The sequence below is a fragment of the Monodelphis domestica genome, chromosome 7 (genome assembly GCF_027887165.1).
Source record: "Monodelphis domestica isolate mMonDom1 chromosome 7, mMonDom1.pri, whole genome shotgun sequence".
NCBI classification, from domain to species: domain Eukaryota; kingdom Metazoa; phylum Chordata; class Mammalia; order Didelphimorphia; family Didelphidae; genus Monodelphis; species Monodelphis domestica.
The window spans coordinates 257760040-257785039 of record NC_077233.1 but is presented as its reverse complement, the minus strand read 5'-3'; the positions used below and the strand labels follow the sequence as shown (position 1 = coordinate 257785039).

General features: G+C 38.1%; 1 protein-coding gene across 6 annotated transcripts in view; it reads right to left on the bottom strand.

Annotated features, from left to right (window-relative positions):
- SLC24A2 (solute carrier family 24 member 2) overlaps positions 1 to 25000 on the bottom strand; it is a 341425-nt gene that overhangs the window by 34201 nt on the left and 282224 nt on the right. For all 6 annotated transcript variants that reach the window (XM_056806669.1, XM_056806671.1, XM_007498057.3 and 3 more), the window contains one exon: positions 8313 to 8453. In XM_056806669.1, coding sequence (XP_056662647.1) covers positions 8313 to 8453 — 141 coding nt within the window. The remainder of the gene's footprint in view (positions 1 to 8312; positions 8454 to 25000) is intronic.

Here is a 25000-nt window from a genome sequence, read left to right as displayed (position 1 = left end):
GCCACTAATTTATTTTGTAATTTTTTGTAAATCTTTTGTAAATTCTCTGGGTCTCAGCTTCTTAAAAGCTTGGGTTTAGATGATTACCAAGCCAACTAACAAGCATGTATGAAGAATCTACTATGTACTTGATATAGCGATCTTTACGATTACCCCTAGCTATAAAATTCCAAGTTTCAGCCTTTTGTTCAATGAATATCTTTCAGTCAACTTGATCTAAGGAGGAAGTTAGACCCCGAGGAGCATCTTATTTCAGTGTTGTTACGTGATTTATCATTTATAATTTTAATGAATGATAAATTCTTCCCTATGCATAACATTTTAATTATCTTTTAGTTTTAAAACAAAAACATTAATTAAAAAAACTATAAAAGTGAAGCCCTTACTAATTATCTGAGAATGCATGTTCTAACAAATACTGTCATATAATTTGCATATAGATGAAGCAGAAAAATCCCAGTGGGAGTACTATTTATTCTAAAACTGGATTCCTGCATCAACAATCAGAGTTTCTTTGTAATTGTTGTCAAAGCTTTAGATACTCATCTCTGTGGGTAATTTAAAAGCGATTGGAAACATGTTACATCAAGAAAGGTACCTTACAATCTATCAATTGGCAATTCTCTCTCCCTCCTTCCCTTAGATATGTCTTCTGGTAGCATTTGGTGATTTATTGGGGTACACCTAATAAGAATATTGCTTGCTAATTATAATTCAAAAGAGAATTAATATCTTCTCTAGTACCCATGATCTGTATCATTACTTTGTTACTTGGCTCACATTGCTTTGAATTGTTCCTTATTTTTTTTATTGTCTATGCTTTTATTCCCTCCCCCACTCCCAGTAGATAATATGGTTCAGTTCAGTTGCTTTTTCAATTGTGTCTGACTCTTTGTGACCCCATTTTGGGGTTTTCTTGGGAAAGATACTGGAATGGTTTGCCATTTCCTTTTCCAGTTGATTTTATAGATGAGGAAACTGAGGCAAACAGGGTTATGTGACTTGACCAGGGTCCCATAGCTAGTAAGTTTCTGAGGCTAGATTTGAACTCATGAAGATGAGTCTTTCTGACTCTCCACCAAACACACTATCTACTGTGCCACACAAACTTGATAATAAATAAATCTATTTTTTTCTAGTATCTCTTTTTTAAATCCTTACCTTATGGCTTAGAGTCAGTACTAAGCATTTGTTTCATAGAAGAAAAGCAATAAGGTCTAAGAAATTGGGATGAAGTGACTTACCTAGGGTCATACAACTAGGAAGTGTCTGTGGCCAGATTTGAACACAGAGCCTCCCATCTCTAGGCTTGTCTCTTTATCTACTGAACCATCCCCACATTACTAGAGACCATGGAGAAAAAGAAGAAACTAACATAGTTTTGGAATTAGAGGGGAGAGGGTTTTTTTTCCTCATTGCAATAGCAGTTTAAAAAAATTCTCTCTCATGAGAATCAATAGAAAAGAATTGGAAAGTGGTAGCCACAGCAGATGGAGGACTCTTTCCAAGGGGGAAGGGTGACTTTAAACTTTATTTAGACTCTGGACTTTTACCCTACCTAGCTTGCAGCTTGGCTTATGACAGGAATCCAGCAGGGAAACCCCTGGAACAGTAAACTGTCCTATTCTCTTTTTTTGAATTCTGTTTTCTTATTTCATGCAGTAGGCAGCATCATCCAGTAATTAAACGTTTCTTTGCTATTTAAAATTTTGCTTACTAGTTATCTATGTTTTTAAAAATTATTTACCAAATAAAGGGAAAATCATTTCAGTTGTACCCTGAAATTGTATTTTTTTTCTACAGAGAAGGGGTCCTTAGCCTGGCATCTAAGGATTCCTGAGAGTTTCATAGATTTCATTCAGTCTGTGAACTTGGAGCGGAAAAAATATGTCTTAATAATTGATTTTCTTTGAAATCTTATTTTTCTTTTAGGTTTTAAAAATAGTATGCTGGGAGGGGGTTGAAAGGTTTCACCAGTGTGCCAAAGGGGTGCATGTTACAAAAAAGGTCAAGAACCTCTGCAAAAGAGAGTATGATAAGGAGGTGAAGAATCTATTGAAAAATGTACACCAAATTCATCTGGTTGGGAAATAAGTCCCTTCTTTTAACCCCCTACATGGGACACCAACAATTTTCCTGGGGGCTCAGAGGATTTTACTACTTTTATTTATGATTTGTAGTTTTACTTTTTTAAAAATTGTTTTTCTTCCAAAGTGATCAAAGAAAAGAGGAAAGGACCTACCTTTAGAAAAATATTTACAGCAGCAAATTTTTGTGGTGGCAAAGAATAGAAATCAAGGAGATGCATATTAATTGGGGAATGGCTGAACAAGTGGCATATGACTGTGATGGAATACTATTGTGCTATAAGAAATTATGAGCAGGGGGGCAGCTGGGTAGCTCAGTGGATTGAGAGCCAGTCCTAGATAGAGACAGGAGGTCCTAAGTTCAAATCTGGTATCAGACACTTCCCAGCTGTGTGACCCTGGGCAAGTCATTTAACCCCCATTGCCTAGCCCTTACCACTCTTCTGTCTTGGAACCAATACACAATAATGATTCCAAGATGGGGAAGGTAAGAGTTTAAAAAAAAAAGAAATTATGAGCAGGATAGTTTCAGAAAAACCCTGAGAAATCTTATATGAACTGATGCAAAGTAAAGTGAGCAGAACTAAGAGAACATTGTATACAGTAACAGCAATGATCAACAAGATAATCAACTATGAAAGACTTGGGTACTCTGATCAAGACAATGATTTAAGGAAATTCTAAAAGATGCATGACAAAAAAAGCTATCCATCTCCAGTGAGAGAATGAATAAGTGCAGATGGAAATATGCCTTTTTTACCTTCTTAATTTTTCTCCCCCCCTTTTTGGTCTGTTTTCTTTTGTAACATAATAATACAGAAATATGTTTATATGACTTCACATGTATAATTGATATATAATTGCTTCTCTTCTCAAGGAGGGGGGAGGAGTTGGGAGGAAGGAAGAGAATTAGGATCTCAAAATTAAAAAATGAATGTTAATTTTTTACATGTAATTGGGAACTATTTAATAAAATAATTAGCAATAAAAACTTTTTCAGAAAACATCATATAGGAAACTTGAACTTAAATCAAAATCCTTTTAAGGGGCTATCATTGTCTTCAAGTAGGATCTGTCACTTTCTATCAGACCTTTGTATTTTTCTTCAGCTCCTGAAGTGAGGGAGGGGAAGAGCCTCAAGAAAAAGTCTCACACTGGATCAGTCCAGTGTGTCTGGTATAATACTTAATAAATGCCTGTCTACTGCCCTAATCCGCTTTATACGGACCTCTCGTTTATCAGAAATAGAAGTGTGGATCTACTCTATAGAATTATTACACATATGCACATAGTAGGTGCTTAATAAATGTTTGTGAATCTTGAAAGCCTTTTATGGTAGTTGTGCTATTTATAGTGTGCTTTTATTATGGAAATGCTCATACTAGAAAGGACTTTAGAGATTATTTAGTTCTTTACCTTCAATTGGCAGAGGAGAAACAGGTTTAGAAGAAAAGCAGTGGCATTCTGAAGGTCCAACAGCCAATAAGGGGTAGGATATGCATTGGAATTTAGGTCTTAACTCATTGCTTGAAAATCTTTTTACTGACATCTTGCTATCACATATTGCCTTGCATTCTAATTATTTATGTACTTAATAAAAACCTTATTAAGTATTGGTTTCAAGGCAGAAGAGTGGTAAGGGCAAGGCAATTAGGGTTAAGTGACTTGCTCAGGGTCTCACAGTTAGGAAGTATCTGAGGTCAGATTTGAACCCAGGACATCCTGACATGTTGAGGTTTGGAAGACATTAAAATTGGGTATGCTTTTGTGCATACATGCATGCTTGTATGTGTACAGATTGTCCATGGGCAAAAAAGTCCTTACCTTGTATACCACCAATTAAGGTTGCAATCGTGTTGGGTGCCTGTATGAGCAGTAACTAATGTGCATTTGGCAACTACAGAAGAGATTTTCATATGACAGCTGATTATTTCCTGGTTGTCCCCCACTGCTCAATTGTTTGGTCATTCATGAGGGCTGCTAGTTAACTATCTAGTCTCATATAATGTGTTCTAATGGGCATGAAGGTGGCAGAGGCAGACGCTATGGAGTGCTTAGAGCTTGGCTAGACATCAAAGAAATCAAGGTCGTCCATTGCAACCCAAGCATCACCAGTGGTCTTGCCTTGCCATGTGATTTTGATGACTCTGGCAGAAAGAGCGAAGCTGAGGACTTTGTGCAACTCTGCCCCACTTAAATCCAATTTATGCACGAGTCAAAAGACATCACTAGTGATGCCATTTTGGCCTTTCTTAAATACAAAGGATAAGAACCAGCCAGCCAACCAACAAACCAACTAACCAGTCTATTCTTATGTTTTAGTCTTCCTTCCTCCATACTCTTTCCCTTGAAAAATGATGCTCATTGGTTTTTTTTTTCACATGCTTAGATTATTCCTGCTCATTTTAAAAGCAACTGATGATTTAGGAGACATGAAGCTTCGTCAAGAGGTTTCCCTTTTCAGTTCATGTTACCAGAAGGTGAGAAAAAGTAAAATCCTATTAATAGGAAATGCCGGGTGTTTCATTGCCTTGAGAATTTGACTGCTTTGACTGCATTCATAGACACAACTACCACACCCAGACTTTTGAATCATTCAATAATTTTTCTTTTTGCGTTTGTGACAGTCCTCTCAGACCAGAAGCCTCTGGGCCTCTGGGTTGGTTATTTCCAATCATTCTGTATGTAGAGTTTTTGAACATAGTTATTCCTATGTTATCTCTTCTCTTAAGATGGGAGCTCTTGGAGGGCAGGAGCTGTTTTTTGCCTTTAAAAATGTATCCCCAATATTTAGAATAGTGACTGGTGCACTTAGGTGCTTAATAAATGGTTGTTAACTTTTCATGCCCCCCTCTATGTTCTATCTGTTGTGTATGCTACTTCTTTCTTCTTAACCTTCCAAACTTGTTTTTTTTTCTTTCTAGATCCCATGCTTTTATTCCCCATTTTTTTTAGTGTCCCTACTTTTTTATTTATTTATTTATTATTTATTTTAATTTTTATTTGGTCATTTCCAAACATTATTCATTGGAAACAAAGATCATTTTCTTTTCTTCCCTCCTCCGCTCCCTCCACCTCTCCCACAGCCGACATGCAATTCCACTGGGTATTATTCCCCATTTTTAAAAGTCTGAGTCTCTCACATTAGCCTCTCCATGCCTATGACATCAGAAATGGATAATCAGAATGAGAAATACCACCTCCTCCTTATACAATATATTACCTTTGTGGCTCTGGTATAAAGGTGATTCAGACTAAGCAATCCCATACTAAATAGTAGGAATGACGGGAAATTCAATGAAGGTGGGATGTCAAGTGTGAAGGTGGCCTCTGTGAAGGGTCATCACTGATCCCTTACCCTTTTTCCTCCTTCTGTGTTCCCCTGTTTGTATTTCCCCCCAAGCTTCTATTGGGTACAGAGAGGAGTTGAGAAACCCACTGAAGATGTGTTCTAAACAACTACAAGAGAAGATCTTTTCAACGAACATTTAAAAACTCTCTGCGGCATAGTGGAAAGATCACTATAATTCCTGCAGCCAAGGAGATTCAGGCCAGATGATCACTTGAACTTTGGAATTCTGACCTGTAGTGTGCTAACCTGATTAGAAAAAGAAAGAAGGAAGAAAAGGAAAGAGAAGGAAAAAAAAGAGAAAAACACTGCTTCAAATTCTGGTTCTGACATAATTAATTGGTAGCTCAATTCTTTTTTCTTTTTAACCTTTACCTACAGTCTTAGAATCAATACTGTGTATTGTTTCCAAGGCAGAAGAGTGGTAAGGGCTAGGCAATGGGGGTCAAGTGACTTGCCCAGGGTCACACAGCTGGGAAGTATCTGGACCTCCTGTCTCTAGGCCCCCTTCACCTTATATTTTTATCATGAAATAGAATTGTTAAGGGACTCCTTGAAGAGAGATAAACAAGGTCCTGAGGTTTCCTTAATCACTGAGGACTGAGGCTGTGTTCATGATTATAACTTCAACATTTTATTTAAACCAAACTTAAAGAAAGATTTCAAAATGTATAGTTTTAAACATATATGTATATGTATGCACATACATACATATATATTTTATACCTCTACATATCATGCAATACCTTATACAGCTCAGGTTTTCTCCATTCTCCTTGACTATCTCCCCATATCAGACGAGGGATCTAACTAATAGCAAAATTCAATGAGCCAGTATGAGACAATGACTGAAATTTCTTTTATGTCTGCCCTTGTAATAAGTCCATTTCATGTGCAAGTTTTATGGAAATGCAGATTTTTCTTCCCAGAATTGACTTCTCTCTTACTCCAGCCCTACATTTCACAGCATCTCAAAGTGTTACAGATGGAGAGGGATCTAGTCTAATTTCCTTACTTTGCATATGAATCTGAGACTGAAAGAGCAAAAGGGAATTGTTCAAGGTTACATAGTAAATAAATGGCAGAGCAAGTACTTGAACTCGATCATATGATGTCAAACTCAGTGCTCTTGTCTTGAAAGCATCTTAAATTCAACATGTCCCCAAATAAATGAGTCATCTTCCCCAAAACATAAGTTCCTCTTCCCAATTTGCTATTGCCAGTGTCATTTACTCAGGGCCAGCAGTGGATAGAAAGAGTGCCAAGCCTGGAGTCAGGAAGACTTTTCTTCCTGAGTTCAAATCTGGCCTCAGATACTTACTATCTGTGTGACCCTGGTCAAGTCATTTAATTTGTCTGCCTTATTTTTCTCTTCTGTCAAATGAGCTTTGACAGAAAAACCCCAAAAGGGGTCATGAAGAGTTGGACATGATTGAAAACAACTGAATGACAAAAATCATCCATTCATTGACTTCTTTCTCTCCTTCACTTCCAGAATCTGACCAGGAACCAGACTATCCATTCTTCTTTGAAATACTCAATCCATTATTTCCTTTCTATTTCCATTTGTATATAATTATAATAATAACAACAGTAGTTAACATTATATGGAACTTTAAGGTTTACAAACTACATTATCTATTTTATATCATTTGATACTCATAACAACCCTACCTTGTAGGCACTAAAATTATTCCCAGTTTACAGATGAGGAAACTGAGGCTGAGAGAGATTAAATAACTTTGCCCTGGGTCACATAGTTTGTTAATATCTGAGGAAGAATTTGAACTATCTTCTCTACTGCAAGTCCAAAATTCTGTCTACTGTGTTACTCAGTTAACACATATATAAACATATATGAAAATATATATGTATGTTCATACATTTGTGTGTATATATTTGTGTTTCTATATATATGTGCATAATATATAGTGTATATATATAGTGTGTGCCAAAAGTCTTAGTATAATTTTAAGTAATACCTTGAATAGAAACGTATATATTTCATCATATAATCTATATATTATATGATATTACATATAAATACATATTATATAATCTATATAATTTGAATGGTAGAATGATATATGTACATATGTAGGATATTATATCCTTCTTTTGGATTAATTATGTTTTATTAGGTTAATGTAATTTAGTTCCTAGAATTTGTTACTTCTCTTAATAAGGTTTTCAGAGTAGAATATAAATAGTTAAATAGGACATCTGTTTAATATATTCTTGTAGGTATTTTCTGAATGCAGCACAGTTTCTCTTTACATTTTGTAGCACGTTTACCCAATTAATTAGGAGAGGGACCCAGCCAACAGCAGAATTTAGTGATATTGGCATAGGGTGATTCTCCCTTATAATTTAAGGAGTGTTTTGTGCTTTTCTCTGCTTCACTGTAAATAAATTATGTGGAATTCAAAAGTTGACCCCTATTTTCTTGCTTAGAAAATAAAAAAAAAAGCTATTGAGTTAATGATGCTCAGCAAAAAAGCAAATTTAAATATATTTTTTTACATGGGCCGCTAAGTGGCATAGTAAATAGAGCACTGGACTTGGAGTCAGGGAGACTTGAAGAAGTTTAAATCTGGCCTTCGACCCTTATTAGCTGTGTGACCCTTGGCAAGCCACTTAACCCTTTTGCCTCACTTTCCTCATCTGAACAAGTGAGAAAAGGAAATGACAAACCACTCAAGTTTCTTTTGGCAAGAAAACCCCAAATAGAGTTGGACACCACTGAAAAATGGCTGAACAACATACAAACATATATGTGGACAGGAAACTGGTCAAGTGTTTGAGCATAAAGTTGGCATCTAACTGTCTTGGCTAGCTTTGCAAATATATTCCATATTTAAGAAGTTTCTACTTACAGGTTTCCGGACATCAGGAAGGGTTATCCATAATGGAAACACAATGGGAAGAACGATCAGGAAGGTGATTTGTTTGCGGACACTGGTAGGCCAGGACAAGCTGAGTGGCTGGTCATCTTCCTCTTCACCTGTATCTGAAGTCTGTGTTTGGAAAAGAGGAAGAGTATTGGGTATGCAAAACAAGGGAAATAAAGCATGATTGGGAAAGCTCAGATCAGAACTAAGAACCTTATGGGAATACTTCATTATTGTATTCACTTTTTTATTTTATAAGTATGAACCCTTTTTATATTCAATTGAAGTTACAGGGAGACAGAAATAATTTTGCCAACTCAGAGATTCAATAATGTGCCAGTCTCTCTTAACAGAGTAGTCCAGAGTCCTTTACTTTCTCAATACCAAGAGCCTTTGTAGTGCTTGTGACAGCCTAGTCAAAGCTCCATTCCTTGGTCACCACTTCTTGGTATATGTTGTATCCCCACAGTAAAATATAAGCATCTAAAGGGCAAGGACAGTTTTCTTTTTGTATTTGTATCTCCAGTGTGTCTGACTGATAGTGGGTATTTAATGAAGGCATAGACAACTAGGTGATACAGTGAATAAAACATTGGGTTTGGAAACTCATCTTCCTGAATTCAAATCCAGACTCAAACGTGTACTAGCTGTGTGACCTGGGGCAAGGCACTTAACTCTATTTGCCTCAGTTTCCTTATCTGTAAAGTGAGCTGGAGAAGGAAATGGCAAACCATTCCAGTATCTTCTACCAAAAAAATCCCAAAGGAGTTCTCAAAGAGTCAGCTACAACTGAAACAACTGAATAATGAACAAAATAACAAACAAAGGCTTGCTGATTGCTTAATTGAGTCAAAGGCCAGTGTGACAATTTATAGAAGCGTTCTGAAAAACTTGTTTTTTGAAAATCCTTTCTAACACTTCAAATTCAGTGTATCTCAAACCTGTGACTATTATATGTGAGACTGTAGAATGTAAGAGTTGGAAGGGACTTTTAGGGATCCTTGATTCTAGCTCCCTCTAGCAAAATTGCCTGAAAGATGATCTGTTCTTGTTTGACATACCAAAGAAATGCCTTTATAGTTCAAAATATCTGGGATTTCATGGATGTGGGTAGATGAAATTTGGTATAATAAAAAGCTATTTCTCTACTAATGCATTTTCCAAAGATTTTATAGAAAATTTTCAGAGGCACTATGGCTCTAGGAAGTCAGCCTTCTGCTTTCCAGTCTTTTTTCATTCAGCAAGGTTGGCCTTTGTCCAACAATCTGTCAACGTCCAACTTAGGAGGGTCTATCAGATCGTATAGGAGTGACGCTGATTTCTTAAGGGTTACGCCAGCAAAAGCCAAGGATCAAAAAAACTAACCTTTTTTTATGGGATGAATTGTCCTGCTCTGATGAGACAACAGTGATGTGATATCTGATTTTTAGAAATTAAATTTAAATTGAGCAATCAATAAGGAAAGTTAATAAACATTTAAACATTCTACTAAAGATCATATGTATTGGAACAAAGGTATAGCTATTGCCATTTTATAAATATTAAGTGTTTTGCTTCAACAGAGGAGTAAGGACTATACTTTGAGAACTGATGTTAAGGTAAGATCTTTTGAGGCAGTATGGAAAGTGCACTAGCTTTAATCCTAGCTTTCATACTTACAAGCTCTGTGACCCAGGGGGAATCACTTAACCTCTGCCTGCCTCACTTTCCTTCTCTAGAATAATAGTACAGCATAACATAACATAACACAAGATAACATAAGGAAACATAACATAAAACAACAACATAACATAATAATTATAACATAAGATAATGTAAATAACAGAACAATAAAACACATATATATATATAATAAATATAAAATAACATATTTTTAACATAATATAAAAATTAAATATAAAAAATAAAAAATATAACAAGATGATACATTGGCATAAGATATAACAAGTTAGCATAACAAAATAATATAACACAACATAAGATAACATAAGATTACACAATATGATATAACGTAACATAATAAAAATGATAACATAAGACAACATAAGGTAAGATGACATGAGATAATAGATAACATAACACAAGATAACTTAAGATAATGTAACAATATAACATAACATAAGACACCATAAGATAAGATAACATAGAATAAGATAAAATAACAACATAAGATAACAACAAAGGGGATAATAATAGAGGGTTGATACGAAGATCAAAATCTTATTGCTTTCTAGAAATGTTAGTTATTAGGATTATGATTATTACTTGTAACTGATCATTGGGCAGCCAGGTGGTGCAGAGGATCGAGTGCTGGTCTTGAAGTTAGGAAGACTCTTCTTGGGTTTAAATCTGGCCTCTGACTCTTATTAGTTGGGTTGACCCGGGGAAAGTCACTTAACCTTCTTTGCCTCAGTTTTCTCATTAGTAAAATGAACTGGAGAAGGAAATGGCAAGCCATTCTAGTATCTTTGCCAAGAAAATCCCCAATGGGGTCATGAAGTGTTGGACAAGCCCCAAAACAATTGAACAACAATGTAAATGGCCAAGTTGTCTCTCCTGAAGAATTTGAGCTCCAAGTGCAGGAATGGTTACATTTTTGTCTCTCTATTACTAAATCCTAGCAGTAAAAGATACATGACTGAGCTTGTTGATCCATTTTCTTGCCTAAGGCAACACAGCCAATGAATAGGAAAGTTGTGATTTAGAATTCAAGTTTCCTGATTCACAATTAAATGGTGTTTCCTCTATATCAGATTCTCTAAATTCAGTTTTTATACATCTAAGATGATAAAAACAAGAAGGACAAAATTGCTAATTCAGATGGCTCAGAAAATTAGACTCATTTGACAAAGTTCCACAAGGCAAAAGTTCTAGGTTAGCTTTAATTTTTTTTTTAGCTTCTTTGTTAAAAATGAATACTTTGGGTATGTGCTTGGAAAAGTAGAGGACACAAAGTCTGGAAAACATAACAATTCTCTTATACTATGGCAGTGGTTTCTTCTGTTTGCAAGTAATGGCCTCTTTCTCAAAAATTGGCAAAAGCTAAGGGATATTCAGTTCCTTAAAGTTCAGCAGCTGATCATTCCATTTGTAACAAATATTAATGACATTTAAAAGTAAATGTCAATTAGTGTATTTCTAACTTCTCTCTGAAGAGAAGTTTAATAAATGTATCAGTAAACCAAGTTTTACACAATACACGTTTAGATTCATCTGACAAATGTCTTAATTAATTGTTTTACTGAAGTCTTTTGTTTTTACAAGAGAATTTCCATACACATATACCAACCTTAGGGCTCCTTCCCTTATAGCAAGGGAAAAAACCAGATAATCAAAACTGACACACATTGACTTTATTCAGCAGTTTATGAGACATTCCATACCCATGATCCCTTATCTCCCCGATGAAACTTGGGAACAAGATGGGCTATGACAATTGCAAAGATTTCAACTTAATTTTTCTTTCCATATGCCACTTTAGTATATGTTGTTTGATTGGGTCTGCTTACTTCACTCTGCATCAGTTTATATGTCTTCTCATGTTTCCCTGAATTAATAGTGGTCTATCATCTTCATATAGTATAGTATTTAGTCATTTCCTAATCAGTGGTAACTCATTGTGTTTAAAGTTTTTTGCTAATATGGAAATAGCTGCTCTGAATATCTTGGTGTAATTGGGAGCTTTCTTTCTTTGACTTTTGTGGGGTATATGTCTAGCAGTGGAATTTATAATAGGTCAGAAATTAGGAATGGTTCAATTGTTTCTCCCCCATAATTCCAAATATCATAATAATTTCAGATTTATAAAGGATGCAAAAAAGGAAAATTTGCTTAGATTTAAGACCCCTCCCATTTCCATTCATTTCTGTCCCCCTCCCCTCCACCTTCAATTAAGGGAAAAATACTTCCTGCCTCTCCTGTATTCCATTATGGCTTAAAAAATTCTGGAAATTTTCTGTTCTGTGTATTGCGAAATTATTACAAATACCTAATGCAGGTCTTACTTGAGTTTTATTGAATTGAACTTGTGAGGAAATATTCCAGATACATTACAAAGTTCTTATGTTCAGTTTTTTAATGATTAGGTATTATTTCCTATAAATTTAATGTGCTCTGTTTTTCCACTTTGATAATAAGGATAAGTGGGAAAACAACAACAATGGAACAATCTTGTGATATCTAGAACAATTACCTTTCCAAAAATGTTTACATTAAGACAGGTTTAGGTAAAGACAGTGACCCTCAGCCATGTCCCTCTTGTTGTACACCTCAAATTTATTTTTCCAGCTAAAAGCGAAATCTGGGTAATGTTTGTTTCAGCTCTCTCTTAAACAGATGAATAAAATGGAGCATAGATTTAGAACGAGAAGAAATCGTAAAGGTCCTCTTGCCTAACCCCCTCATTTTGTAGAAGAGGAAAATGGAGCCTAGAGAGAGCAGGCAAGTTTAGCCAAGGACATGCAGCCAGTTAGTGGTAGAAGTGAAATTGGAGCTGGGGATTTTAGGATCCTCATACAGACTTGAGCCATCCTTCCTCCCATCTAGTTCAATATGAAGAGCAGATCATGACAATGGAAACTGTTTAGCTTTAATCATTCATTTGAGACCTTTCAGTTTAACCTAGTATTTAAAAATCAAAATCATTGGTAATAGACTTATTATAAAGAATGAACATGTGATACTAAATGCTTCCTTCATACCGAACCTTTGAGGTAGGAAAATATCATATAGATGTAAGAGCCTCAAGGAACTTCCAGCACAATGTGGGGAAAATGCATTTTTCTCCCTGAAAACTACTGTAGTTTTCTCTCCACCTGTCAACAAATCTGGTGTCATAGACTCTCATGACATCCAAGGCCCAAGGGGATATGGGAGGTTTTCTCTTTTCTCTTGGCTAGTAATCCAGTCCAGGAAATCTGGGGAAATGTAAACCTCACTCTCACCAAAAACCTGAGTGAGATAATATACTTGTAAGCCTATAGTTCAAAATATGAGAGGAAAATTTTGTTAAAAGGGGAAGAAAATCAAGACCCTCAAATGCCCCATCATTGATACCAAAGATAAATGTGTAATGTTGGCTGCTTACCCATGATTATGGATGCTTTTGATTATAGAGTCACATCAACAAATGTTTATTAAGTGCCCATTATGTGCCAGGGGCAGCTTGTTGGTTAAATGGATAGAGCTCTAGGTCTGGAGTCAGGAAGATGTGAATTCAAAACTGGCCTCAGACATTTACTAGCTGTGTGGCCACTGCAGTATATTTTGCTTTTTCTGTTCTGCCTTCCTCATTCTGCATTAGTTTATTTATCTTCTTATGCTTCTCTGAATTAATAGTAGTCTATTATATTCATAGAGTACAATTTGTTTAGTCATTTCCCAATCAGTGGTAACCCAATAGTAACCCAAATCACTTCACCTTGTTTGCCTCAGTTTCTTCAATTCTCAAATGAGCCAGAGAAGGAAATGGCAAACCAAACCAGTATCTTTGCCAAGAAAACTCCAAAAGGATTCACAAAGAATCAGACAAGTCTGAAACAACCAGTCAACAACAACAACAACAAAATTATGTGTCAGGTCCTGGACTTAGAAATGGGGATACAAAGAGAGGCAAACAATCCCTAGTGTTTAACACAGTTCCTGGCACATCCTAAGCACATGTATAATTTCATATGGTAGCCAGCTAAGTGGCACAGTGGATAGAGTGCCAGGCTTAGAATCAGGAAGACTCAATTTCTTGAATTCAAATCCAACCTGAGATACTAGCTGTGTGACTCTGGGCAAGTCACTTAACCCTGTTTACTTCAGTTTCCTCATTTATAAAATAAGTTGGAGACAAAAACGGCAAACCAAACCAGTGTCTCTGCCAATAAAACCCCAAATTGCATGAAGAGTGGGACATGACCGAAAAACAATAAACTCTGCATGGAAGGTCTCAAATTCTTTGGGGATAACAAAGTAATACCCATATTGGTCATTGAGCAGGAGGTGCTATTAACTCCATGGATCTTTAAATAGTAATCTCCTACTACTGGGATCTAGTTTTTTTTCCTCTATATTTCATTGTTTATTATTTTAAAATCATAGCAGGTGGTTTTCTCTTTGTTCTGTTGGGTTCTCACACAGATAACATGGATGAAAGGAATGCGGGGGTGAGGGGAGGATGTCGGGGGGCCAAAGGCTATAACTAAACCCACCAGGGAGCACTGGTAAATAATGCTCTGCTTGTGAGCCGCTATCTTTCCTGGGCAGGAAATCAGTGGCATGGTGTGTGCCTGCTCCTGTCCTCCACTCCAGGTAAATCGTGCCAGTTCAGAACAGGCAAAAGGAGTTCAAACAAAACAAAACAAATGTCAGTCATTTAAATAGAAACCCAAATCTTAAAAAAGGAAAGAAACACCCTGCAAAGCTTGAGTTTTTAATTTTTTCTCACTTTGGAAAAATATTGAGCCTTGATTTTCCCCCAATTCCCCCTTTTCCCCCCATTACAAAGTCATAAGAACACAGATGTTCACATGTGGACATGAGATGTAGTCATAAGACCAAGTGGAGAGTCAGTGAGGTCCTGGCTTCCCTTACTGATGGGAGGAAGGATGGGGGGGCACAGATGATAGAAGTGGGGGGTGGGGTATGGAGTGAAGGACAGAGTGGAGTAGAGGAGCAGGGTCCAGACCGCTCAGTCCATCTCCATAAAACAGGTGATTTAATAAGATAAAATCCATTAAAATGGCCCCATGGAGAGGAGGTTGGGGGTAAGAGCTATCCTATCTTATCCCCAGCTCTGGCATCTATTTGTCCCCCCCCCCCAAGGGATATGTGACCACTAGAGTGGTAGCAGCAGGCACAAGAGAGAGTGGGTTCTAAGTGGACCCCAAGGGGCTGGCCAGGCTGGGAAGAATCAGAGGGTGTGTGTGTGGGGAAGTTTGAGGCCAGCTCCTTCCATGGGTAGCCGGTGTCACTGCCCCTCCTTGGGGACTGGCTCTCAGTTGTGTCTTCTCCTGGATGCAGGCAACACATAGATTAGGACTTTAAAATGCTCCTTTATGAGCAGAAGCATTGTAACTTCTGTCCATGTGGCCTCTAAATCTGGGGCTCAGGCAGATGAGCTTGAACGGGGGCCTTTGGTTGCCCCCCTGATTTTGGATTTCTTTGCCTAATCACAGGAGACTGAATAGCAATCCAGAGAGTGGCTTGTCCAGCCATGGAAGGCAACATTGTAAATTTGAGAAGTCTGAAGATCCTGGGTGCTCAGTGAGTGCCAGCTGTGGTATGGGGAGCATCCTTGTCCACGTTTGCATGTTTTTGTTATTGAGAAAATGACCAGCAGCCACAGCAGCTCCATCCCAAGTCTGATTTGCGAAAGGCGTGGATCTGGAGAGAATTGTTCAGAGTTCAGAGCCAAGATGAAATGCAAAATGTCTATTCAGCAATCCCGCAAATGGCTTCCTTTTTTGATGTTTAAGTTTCAACCTCCCAGCAGGATGTAAGTTATTGATTGCTCAAGTCCTGTCAATGTGAACTTGTGAGTCTGGGGTTAGCATTTCTTTGGTGTATTGGAAATAGATGTCTGCCCCATGCCTAATTTACATTGCACATTGAGTACCTCTCTACTTCCTAGTTGGGAAGGCCTTAGATGTCAGATAAAAATAGGCTTTAAGTCATTTCCTTCGGCAAAAATGTTGGGGGTTTAAGAAGATGAGAGAGAGAGAGAGAGAGAGAGAGAGAGAGAGAGAGAGAGAGAGAGAGAGAGAGAGAGAGAGAGAGAGAGAGAGAGAGAGGGAGAGAGGAAGAGAGAGAGAAGGAGAGAGAGAGAGGGAGAGAGGGAGAGAGGGAGAGAGAGAGGGAGAGAGAGAGAGAGAGGGAGGGAGAGAGAGGGAGAGAGGAAGAGAGAGAGAAGGAGAGAGAGAGAGGGAGAGAGGGAGAGAGGGAGAGAGAGAGGGAGAGAGAGAGAGAGAGGGAGGGAGAGAGAGGGAGAGAGAGAGAGAGAGAGGGAGGGAGAGAGGGAGAGAGAGAGAGAGAGGGAGGGAGAGAGAGGGAGAGAGAGAGAGAGAGAGGGAGGGAGAGAGAGGGAGAGAGGGAGAGAGGGAGAGAGAGAGAGAGAGAGAGAGAGAGAGAGGGAGAGAGGGAGAGAGGGAGAGAGAGGGAGAGGGAGAGAGAGAGAGGAAGAGAGAGAGAAAAGGAGCCTAATGCTTCTTTGAGTGACGAGGCTTTTCCAGAACTGTCCCCAGTCACCGCAAGCATAGGTACAGGGCAAAAGGGATCTCTAGTGGTGAGGGAAAGAATATTAGATTGCAAATTGTCATCACTAATGAAAAATGATGGTTCTCTTGGAAGAAAACCCCACCCCCTAGTCTGGCCTTTTCTTGTTGTTTGTTGCTTGTCAAAAGACAGCCCCCCCCCCCCCCAGCTTTCTGAAGTTCCTTCTTCACTGCTTTCCTCTAGTTCAATTGATTTCTAAGCCAAGGTGAGGTTGAATCTAGGACTCTCCAGACTTTTAGCATCAACTCCTCCATTAAAGATAAAGGCAAAAGTTTCCAGAGTTCTCTTCCTCCTTCTAGATTTGTTCTCCTTCCAATGTTTGTTCCTTTTTCTCTTCCTCATTTTTTGCCCATCTCTACCCATTTCCACGCATGCCTTTAGAAGGCATACCATTTATTCACCTCTAATTTAAAATGGAACAAGTAGGTAGGAAGGAAAAGATCTTAGCAGTAGCTACTCTTAGAATTTGTCTAGGATTTTTTCTGTACTTATACAGGATTATAGCTTTACTTTAAAAAAAAATTTAAATTTTTATTTGGTCATTTCCAAACATTATTCATTGGAAACAAAGATCATTTTCTTTTCTTCCCCCCCCCCCCTCCCACCACCTCTCCCATAGCCGGCTCATGATTCCACTGGGTATCACATGTGTTCTTGACTCGAACCCATTTCCGTGTTGTTGGTATTTGCATTAGGGTGTTCATTTAGAGTCTCTCCTCAATCATATCCCCTCAACCCCTGTAGTCAAGCAGTTGCTTTTCATCGGTGTTTTTACTCCCACAGTTTATCTTCTGCTTGTGGATAGTGTTTTTTAGATCCCTGCAGATTGTTCAGGATCACTGCATTGCCACTAATGGAGAAGTCCATCACCTTCGATTGTACCACAATGTATCAGTCTCTGTGTACAATGTTTTCCTGGTTCTGCTCCTTTCGCTCTGCATCACTTCCTGGAGGTTGTTCCAGTCCCCATGGAATTCCTCCACTTTATTATTCCTTTTAGCACAATAGTATTCCATCACCAACATATACCACAATTTGCTTAGCCATTCCCCAATTGAAGGGCATCCCCTCATTTTCCAGTTTTTGGCCACCACAAAGAGTGCAGCTATGAATATTCTTGTACAAGTCTTTTTCCTTATTATCTCTTTGGGGTACAAGCCCAGCAGTGCTATGGCTGGATCAAAGGGCAGACAGTCTTTTATTGCCCTTTGGGCATAGTTCCAAATTGCCCTCCAGAATGGTTGGATCAATTCACAACTCCACTAGCAATGAATTAGTGTCCCTACTTTGCCACATCCCCTCCAGCATTCATTACTTTCCTTTGCTGTCATGTTAGCCAATCTGCTAGGTGTGAGGTGATACTTCAGAGTGGTTTTGATTTGCATTTCTCTAATTATAAGAGATTTAGAGCACTTTTTCATGTGCTTATTAATAGTTTTGACTTCTTTGGCTGAGAACTGCCTGTTCATGTCCCTTGCCCATTTATCAATTGGAGAATGGCTTGATTTTTTGTACAATTGATTTAGCTCTTTGTAAATTTGAGTAATTAAACCTTTGTCAGAGGTTTTTATGAAGATTGTTTCCCAAGGGATTATAGCTTTAGAGATGGAAGGGACTTTAGGAATCATTTAATCCAAACCCCTACAGATAAGGAAGTGAAAACCTTTAGAGGTGCGAGGACTTCCCTGAGATCACGGGAAACAAATATGAGAGACAGGATTTAAACCTAGGTGCTCTGATTAGGCAAGTAGATAGCACAATGCATGGATTGAGTGCAGGGCTGGGAGTCAGGAAGACTCATCTTCCTGAGTTCAAACATGACCTCAGACACTTACTAGCTAGGTGATTCTGGACAAGTCACTCAACTCTGTTTGCTTCAGTTTCTTCATTTACAAAGTAAACTGAAGAAGGAAATGGCAAACTAATATCTTTGGCAAGAAAATTCCCTAAAGGGGTCATGAAGAGTTGGATTCAATGGAAATGACTGAACAACAACCTCTGATTTCATAACTAGGACTCTTTCATCATATCATGGCTGCTTTTATCTATATCAAATCGAATTAATTCAGTGGTATTCATGTAACGTCAAAAAAAATGGAAGAACCGGTTTAGCACATTGGGTAGATTCCCCTGTCAAATTCATTGGAGATCACAGAAAAGAGTCACCAAATATGGAGAGATATAGGTGGAATGGATTGAGAGCTGTATTGTTGGAAGGAATATTCATGGTACAGTAAAATCTTTTTGGTTTTAGGGTTAGAGGAAATGGATTCAGCTTTCACTCCTATCATTTACTTCTTGTATGACTGGGAACGTTAAAACCTCTATGGACTTCATTTTCTTTATCATAAAATAAGAAGTTTGGATGAGAAAATTTCTTACACCTCTTCTCATCCTAGAAATCTATCAATCTATAAGACACTGGAATATATGCTAAACAGTATTTTTAGTTCCATAAAAATGATAAAAAAGTAAGCACTGCATATATTTCCATTCCCTCTAGAATTTTCCATTGAGAAATGTTATTTTCCCCCCAATTTGAAAATTTCTTAAAATATTACATCCCTACACCCACACCTTTTAGTCAACTCAGATAGTTCTTGTTATCTTTTAGACTGGGTGTTAGGAGAGGGAGGATACCATATGAGGCTGGTTGCCTTATCTTTGAAATGTTGATGGGTAAGGTGAAAATTTGGATATATATTCACATCCATATGCATACTCTTCCTACCTTGTGCCCACAAATGCAAGTATAACATCCTGAGCAGAAGCAAATAGAACATTCTTCAGTAAGAATTTTCTAAGTAGACAATCTCTGGGTAAAGTTACTGAAAATCCAGGCATGGTATTGAGAGGGTTGGCCATTGAATAATATGACCCCGGATCAGTAGACTGAGACTTATAGTGATATGCCTTTACAGGCACGCACTTATATTTCATCTATAAGCATAAATGAACTGTGTCCAATTTTGAATCTCATTATTTAAGAGATTTAAAACAAGAAGGCAAAAATGACAGTGAAAAACCAAGCCTAAACAGTAAATCAAAGAAACTGGATTGATTTAGTCTAGTAAAGAGAAGTTTGAGAAATGAAGATGAACTGTCTTAAAGAAAATAAAAGATTGCTATTAGTGGTATGAGTTGAAATTCTAGGCCCCTTAACTAAAATAAATTAGAATGGTGTTTTACCATAACGTGTATATGTGTGTGTGTGTGTGTGTGTGTGTGTGTGTGTGTGTGTGTGTATGTGTGTGTGCATATAAATGACCTTTTTTTTGTATGACCCAATTTCTCAGTGCAAGCATTTCAGCATAGCCCTGATTAACTTAAACTGTCGGGGACAAATTCATTTGGGGAATAAGGTATGGTGATGAAAAAGAGAATTGGAGTGAGGTGGGAGGGTCACTGGCAATGACACTGAGCGCCATCTGATGGACTATTGTGTCCCAGAGGAGAATCTAGATCATCACGGATGCCTTTGAGAGGGGAGTAGAGTAACTGGTCCCCCATAGAATCTCAGCCTTCACCTCTATGGAGACTGTACCTTACAGCTTTGGGATTTTTAAAAGCAGTTGTCATAAAGAAGCCATGGTTTTTATTAAGTTAATTGCATTATTCTCTCCCCATATTACTTGTTTATAATTATGGCTTTGCTTTATATTGGTTTTCTTTAGAGTGATATGATATAAAAGAATGTGGCTTTTGTTCCAGTGTTTAAATAAGGAGAAATGGGTTTAAAAATTTGGGGTGGTTTATGTATATATATATATATATATATATATATATTTATATGGGATTAAGGAGTTAAGATTTAAAGAAGAATCTTTATACTTTCCCAAGAAAGACCCAGGAGTAAAAAATGAAATAAGCCTACAGAAATCATTTTCTTTGAAAATGTCTAATGGTACAGAGCTCAGCTGTTAGAAACAGTGTGATGCTCTTCTTTCTAGAAGGAGCAAGATGGTTTGGACAATCTCCAAAGTACCTTATGATTTTGATGGATAATACTGCAGATAGATATAGAGGACAAATGTTACCTTGAGAAACTTTGTCGAAACTTTGGATCTTGGGTCACAAGTAAGGAAGGATGGAAGAGTTGTTTATAGAACGTCTCTAATCTAAACACCTCTGCCTCTTTCCACTCCCACAAAAAAAGAAAATATGGGCTAAGTATAGAGTAACTAAAGCTTGAACCCACATTATAAAAAAGAAATACCGACAAGGTAAAATCATCATGAAATACTATTGGAAAAAGATTTAGAGCTCACAATATCTCCACACCCAGCTCATGGCCTGAGCCATGAAAATACCCTTGGGTTTGTGCATGAGCTTCAGATTCTAGCTGTGGGGATATCTGCTTGGTCCCGCTGTACTTCATAAGAGACCAAAGACTGATTTTGCCAAGCTACAAAGAGTAAAAGAAGTTCTTTTATGGTTTATTTCTTGTTAGGGCAGAGGATAGAAGACTGTAGGATAGAATCAGTTAAAGGAGAAGTCCTAGGGGGTTTTGTGTCTAAGGGAAAGTGCAACTGGTGTCCATCTGTCCAGGGAACCAGCCATACTACCATATTCCCAACACAAGGAGGCAGAAGATCATAGACTGCCACGGGTTATGTGACAGGGGAATGCGAGGAAACAGAGTTAGAAACAAATCAAGAGACAAGCTACTCTAAGTACAAGAAAATGGCTAAAAAATTTAAAAGTCCAAAAGAAAAAGGACACACATACACACATCTATGTATAATATATATACACACTTAAATCCCAAGCACATATATTAACAGAGAGACTCATAAAAATAAGAGAAATGAGAAAAATTAAAATTAAGGTAAAAACATAATGGGCATTTTATTATACTATAAAGGGAAATGAACCAAAAAAATAATAGTAAAAAAGAGAAATCTGTGGACATCACAGAAGTAATAGACCAAAAGCAGAAAACTCCAGAATGATTCAAAAGAAATAAAACATTTATAAGTAGATATTAGGATGGAAATTAAATGGAAATCAGAGATTTCAAAACAGAACTAAAGATGACAAAAAGGGTAGAAAAATTATGACATGAGGCACAATCTTTCCAGAGAAGTAGAGTTTCTGAAAGAGAGAATGACAGATTTGGAACTCAATAATACAAAAGTGAAGGAAAATTTGACAGAAGAGATTCAAAAGATAATAAATGTCAAAGATACGTGAATTCTAGATAAGTCACAATTATTTATCTTATGGAAAAAAGTACAGCACTAACTTGAGGATCATAGATTTCCTTGAAAAACATAATAAATAAAAAAAAACTTGAATGCTGTACTTCAGGAAATAATATATAAGAATTGCTTAGAACTAATGCATACAGAGAACAAATTATTGATTAATCAAATTCATTCTTTGCCACCAGAGAGAAATCCATGTTTGAAACTTAAAAATAATGGAATGAGTTAATGTCAAAATTTCAAAATCAAAAATACGTTTTGCAAGCAATCAAGAAAAAGGATTTCAGCTGTGAAGGAATACTTTGCAGCCATGAGAAACTGCATAAAAGCATGTATTAAGATAATCCTGAAAAAGAAGAGATACTCAAGTTGTAACCCTGTCCCATCTCCCCAAATGCAATAAAGCTAGAGTCAATCATCAGTGAAAATAAGGTGGGTTTTCAACAAAAAAGAATTATTTGAAAAATAAGAGGCAAGCAAAGCATTTGACTTGGAAACACTGTGCTGTCTTCTAGCTATCCTTTATACAGCATTTTAGTTTTTTATACATATTTTCCCATTTGATCCTTTCATCACTCTTCTGTGGAAGGTGCTATGATTATTCCCCATTTTAGAGATGAGGAAAAAGAGGCTTTGAGAGTTTAAATGACTTACCCAGGGCCACCCAGCTAGTTTAACTGTCTGAGGCAGGATTTGAACTTAAGTCTTCTTGACTAGATGGTACAGAGGATAGAGTGACAAGTCTGGAGTCAGGAAGACTAATCTTCTTGGGTTCAAATCTTTCTTCTGACTCCTACTAACTATGTGACCCTGGGCAAAGTCACCTAGCCTTCTTTGCCTCCGTTTCCTCATCTATAAAATGAGTTGGAGAAGGAAATGATAAACTATTATTTGGATACCGGAACAGGATATTCTCTTGTGGCTCTTAGTGGAACCTCCAGCTAGGAAACAGGTCCTACCAGGTAGAGGACTCAGCTGAAGGGCCAAGAATTCCATCTAGATCTTCCTCCGGTCAGGTTCCTTTCCCAGCATGCCTTGTTCTCCAACCGACACTTTCTGTCCCTCACCCCTGATGCCAAGATTCCAATGAGATCCCCTCATGCACCCATCATTACATATTCTATTATCTTTGTCAAGAAAAGCCCAAATGGAGTAAAAAAGAGTCAGACACAATTGAAAAATGACTACAATTACTGGTTTAAGGGCCAACTATCTAAATAAAAATAGAAAGAAAAGCCTTCTATTTTCCAAAACAATCAATTTGCAAATGTTTATGAAGTAATTTTTATGTGCCAAGCACTATGGTAGGCCTGGGTTTTTTAGAGTGAGATAATATTTCCATGTGATGAGCTTTAAGCTTCTACTATTGGATATCTTGATGCCATTTTATTTTAATTTGTGATTTTTTTGGTAGTGTGTTCATGTCTCTTGTTCATGTCTCCCTGTCTCCTCTAAGATGGTAACACGAAGGGCAGAGGATTGTTTGGTGTTTCCGTTTTTTCCATAGCCTCTGGTACATAGTAAGTGCTTAATAAATGCTTATTGAATCGAATGACATATTTATTTGGTGCCGAATACAATCAATGCAGACTAACCCTCATAGAAGGTCTGGGGGAATGTGGGGAAACAGGAGAGAGTTCCAACCTCCCCCTGGTTAGGACCAGCAACCTCTAGTATGGCTGCTGACTTTGCTGGGAAGGTATTATTTTTGAACCCCCTGAGGGCATGCTGCTGCTTCTTGGGGCCAGATTGTGTCAGATGAAAGCTACTCTGCGGAAGGTCACTCTAAAAGTTGTTCCCAGATCATTTGTGGCCTTTAGACTTCACACTGGGATCCTCTGAAACGGTATTCTAGAATGCATCAATCACTTCCTTCCCTGCCTTGTTTAAAAATGAAAGCACAGGAGCAGGGCAGACTCGGTGTCTAAAAATATCAGTAGCAACTTTTTCCTTGGAAGCTTTCTTTTGAGACCCTATTAATAACTGGCTCCAGGTTTCCCAAAGCTCTGGTCTGTGGCAAGTTACAAGGCTGAAAATTCTTTAAAGGGAAAGTGACAACCTCCCTTCTCTGCCCCACTCTGGACCCTCGAGCCATCATCTTCTCTGCCCCACTCTGGACCCTAGAGCCATCATCTTCTCTGCCCCACTCTGGACTCTCTAGCCATCATCTTCTCTGCCCCACTCTGGACCCTCAAGCCATTATCTTCTCTGCCCCACTCTGGACCCTCAAGCCATCATCTTCTCTGCCCCACTCTGGACCCTCAAGCCATCATCTTCTCTGCCCCACTCTGGACCCTCAAGCCATCATCTTCTCTGCCCCACTCTGGACCCTCAAGCCATCATCTTCTCTGCCCCACTCTGGACCCTCAAGCCATCATCTTCTCTGCCCCACTCTGGACCCTCAAGCCATCATCTTCTCTGCCCCACTCTGGACCCTCAAGCCATCATCTTCTCTGCCCCACTCTGGACCCTCAAGCCATCGTCTTCTCTGCCCCACTCTGGACCCTCAAGCCATCATCTTCTCTGCCCCACTCTGGACCCTCAAGCCATCATCTTCTCTGCCCCACTCTGGACTCTCAAGCCATCATCTTCTCTGCCCCACTCTGGACCCTCAAGCCATTGTCTTCTTCAAGGAGTTGGCAAGACAGAACTGTGATGAAGAAAATTTGGTTCAGCAAGCATTTATTAATCACTGACTATGTACAATGTCAGATGCCAGACATGAAAAGAAAGGAAAAAAATCCCCCAAGTCTCCTTCCTCAAAGAACTTACATTTTAATGGGGGAATAAAACACATTGTTGGACAGTCATGTCTGACTCTCTGTGACCTCATTTAGGGTTTTATGGCAAAGATACTGGAGTGATTTGCCATTTTCCACTCCAGTTCATTTTGTAGATGAGGAAACTGAGGCAAACAGGGTTAAGTGACACAAGGGTCACATAGCTAGGGAGTATTTAAGGCCAAGTTTGAACTTGGGTCTTCCTGATTCCAGGCTGAATGCTCTGTCCTCTGTGCCACCTAACTGCCCTAATAAAGCATGCCTGCTAATAGATTTAGTAAGAGTCAAATTGAAGAGAGGTAGAAAGCACTAATCGCTGAGGGTGTGACGACCAGGAAAGACTTCACTAGAAGGTGACATTTGAGTAGAACTTGGAAGGAAACAAAGATTATGGGGGAGGAAATAAAGGATACCCTCCAGGCATGGT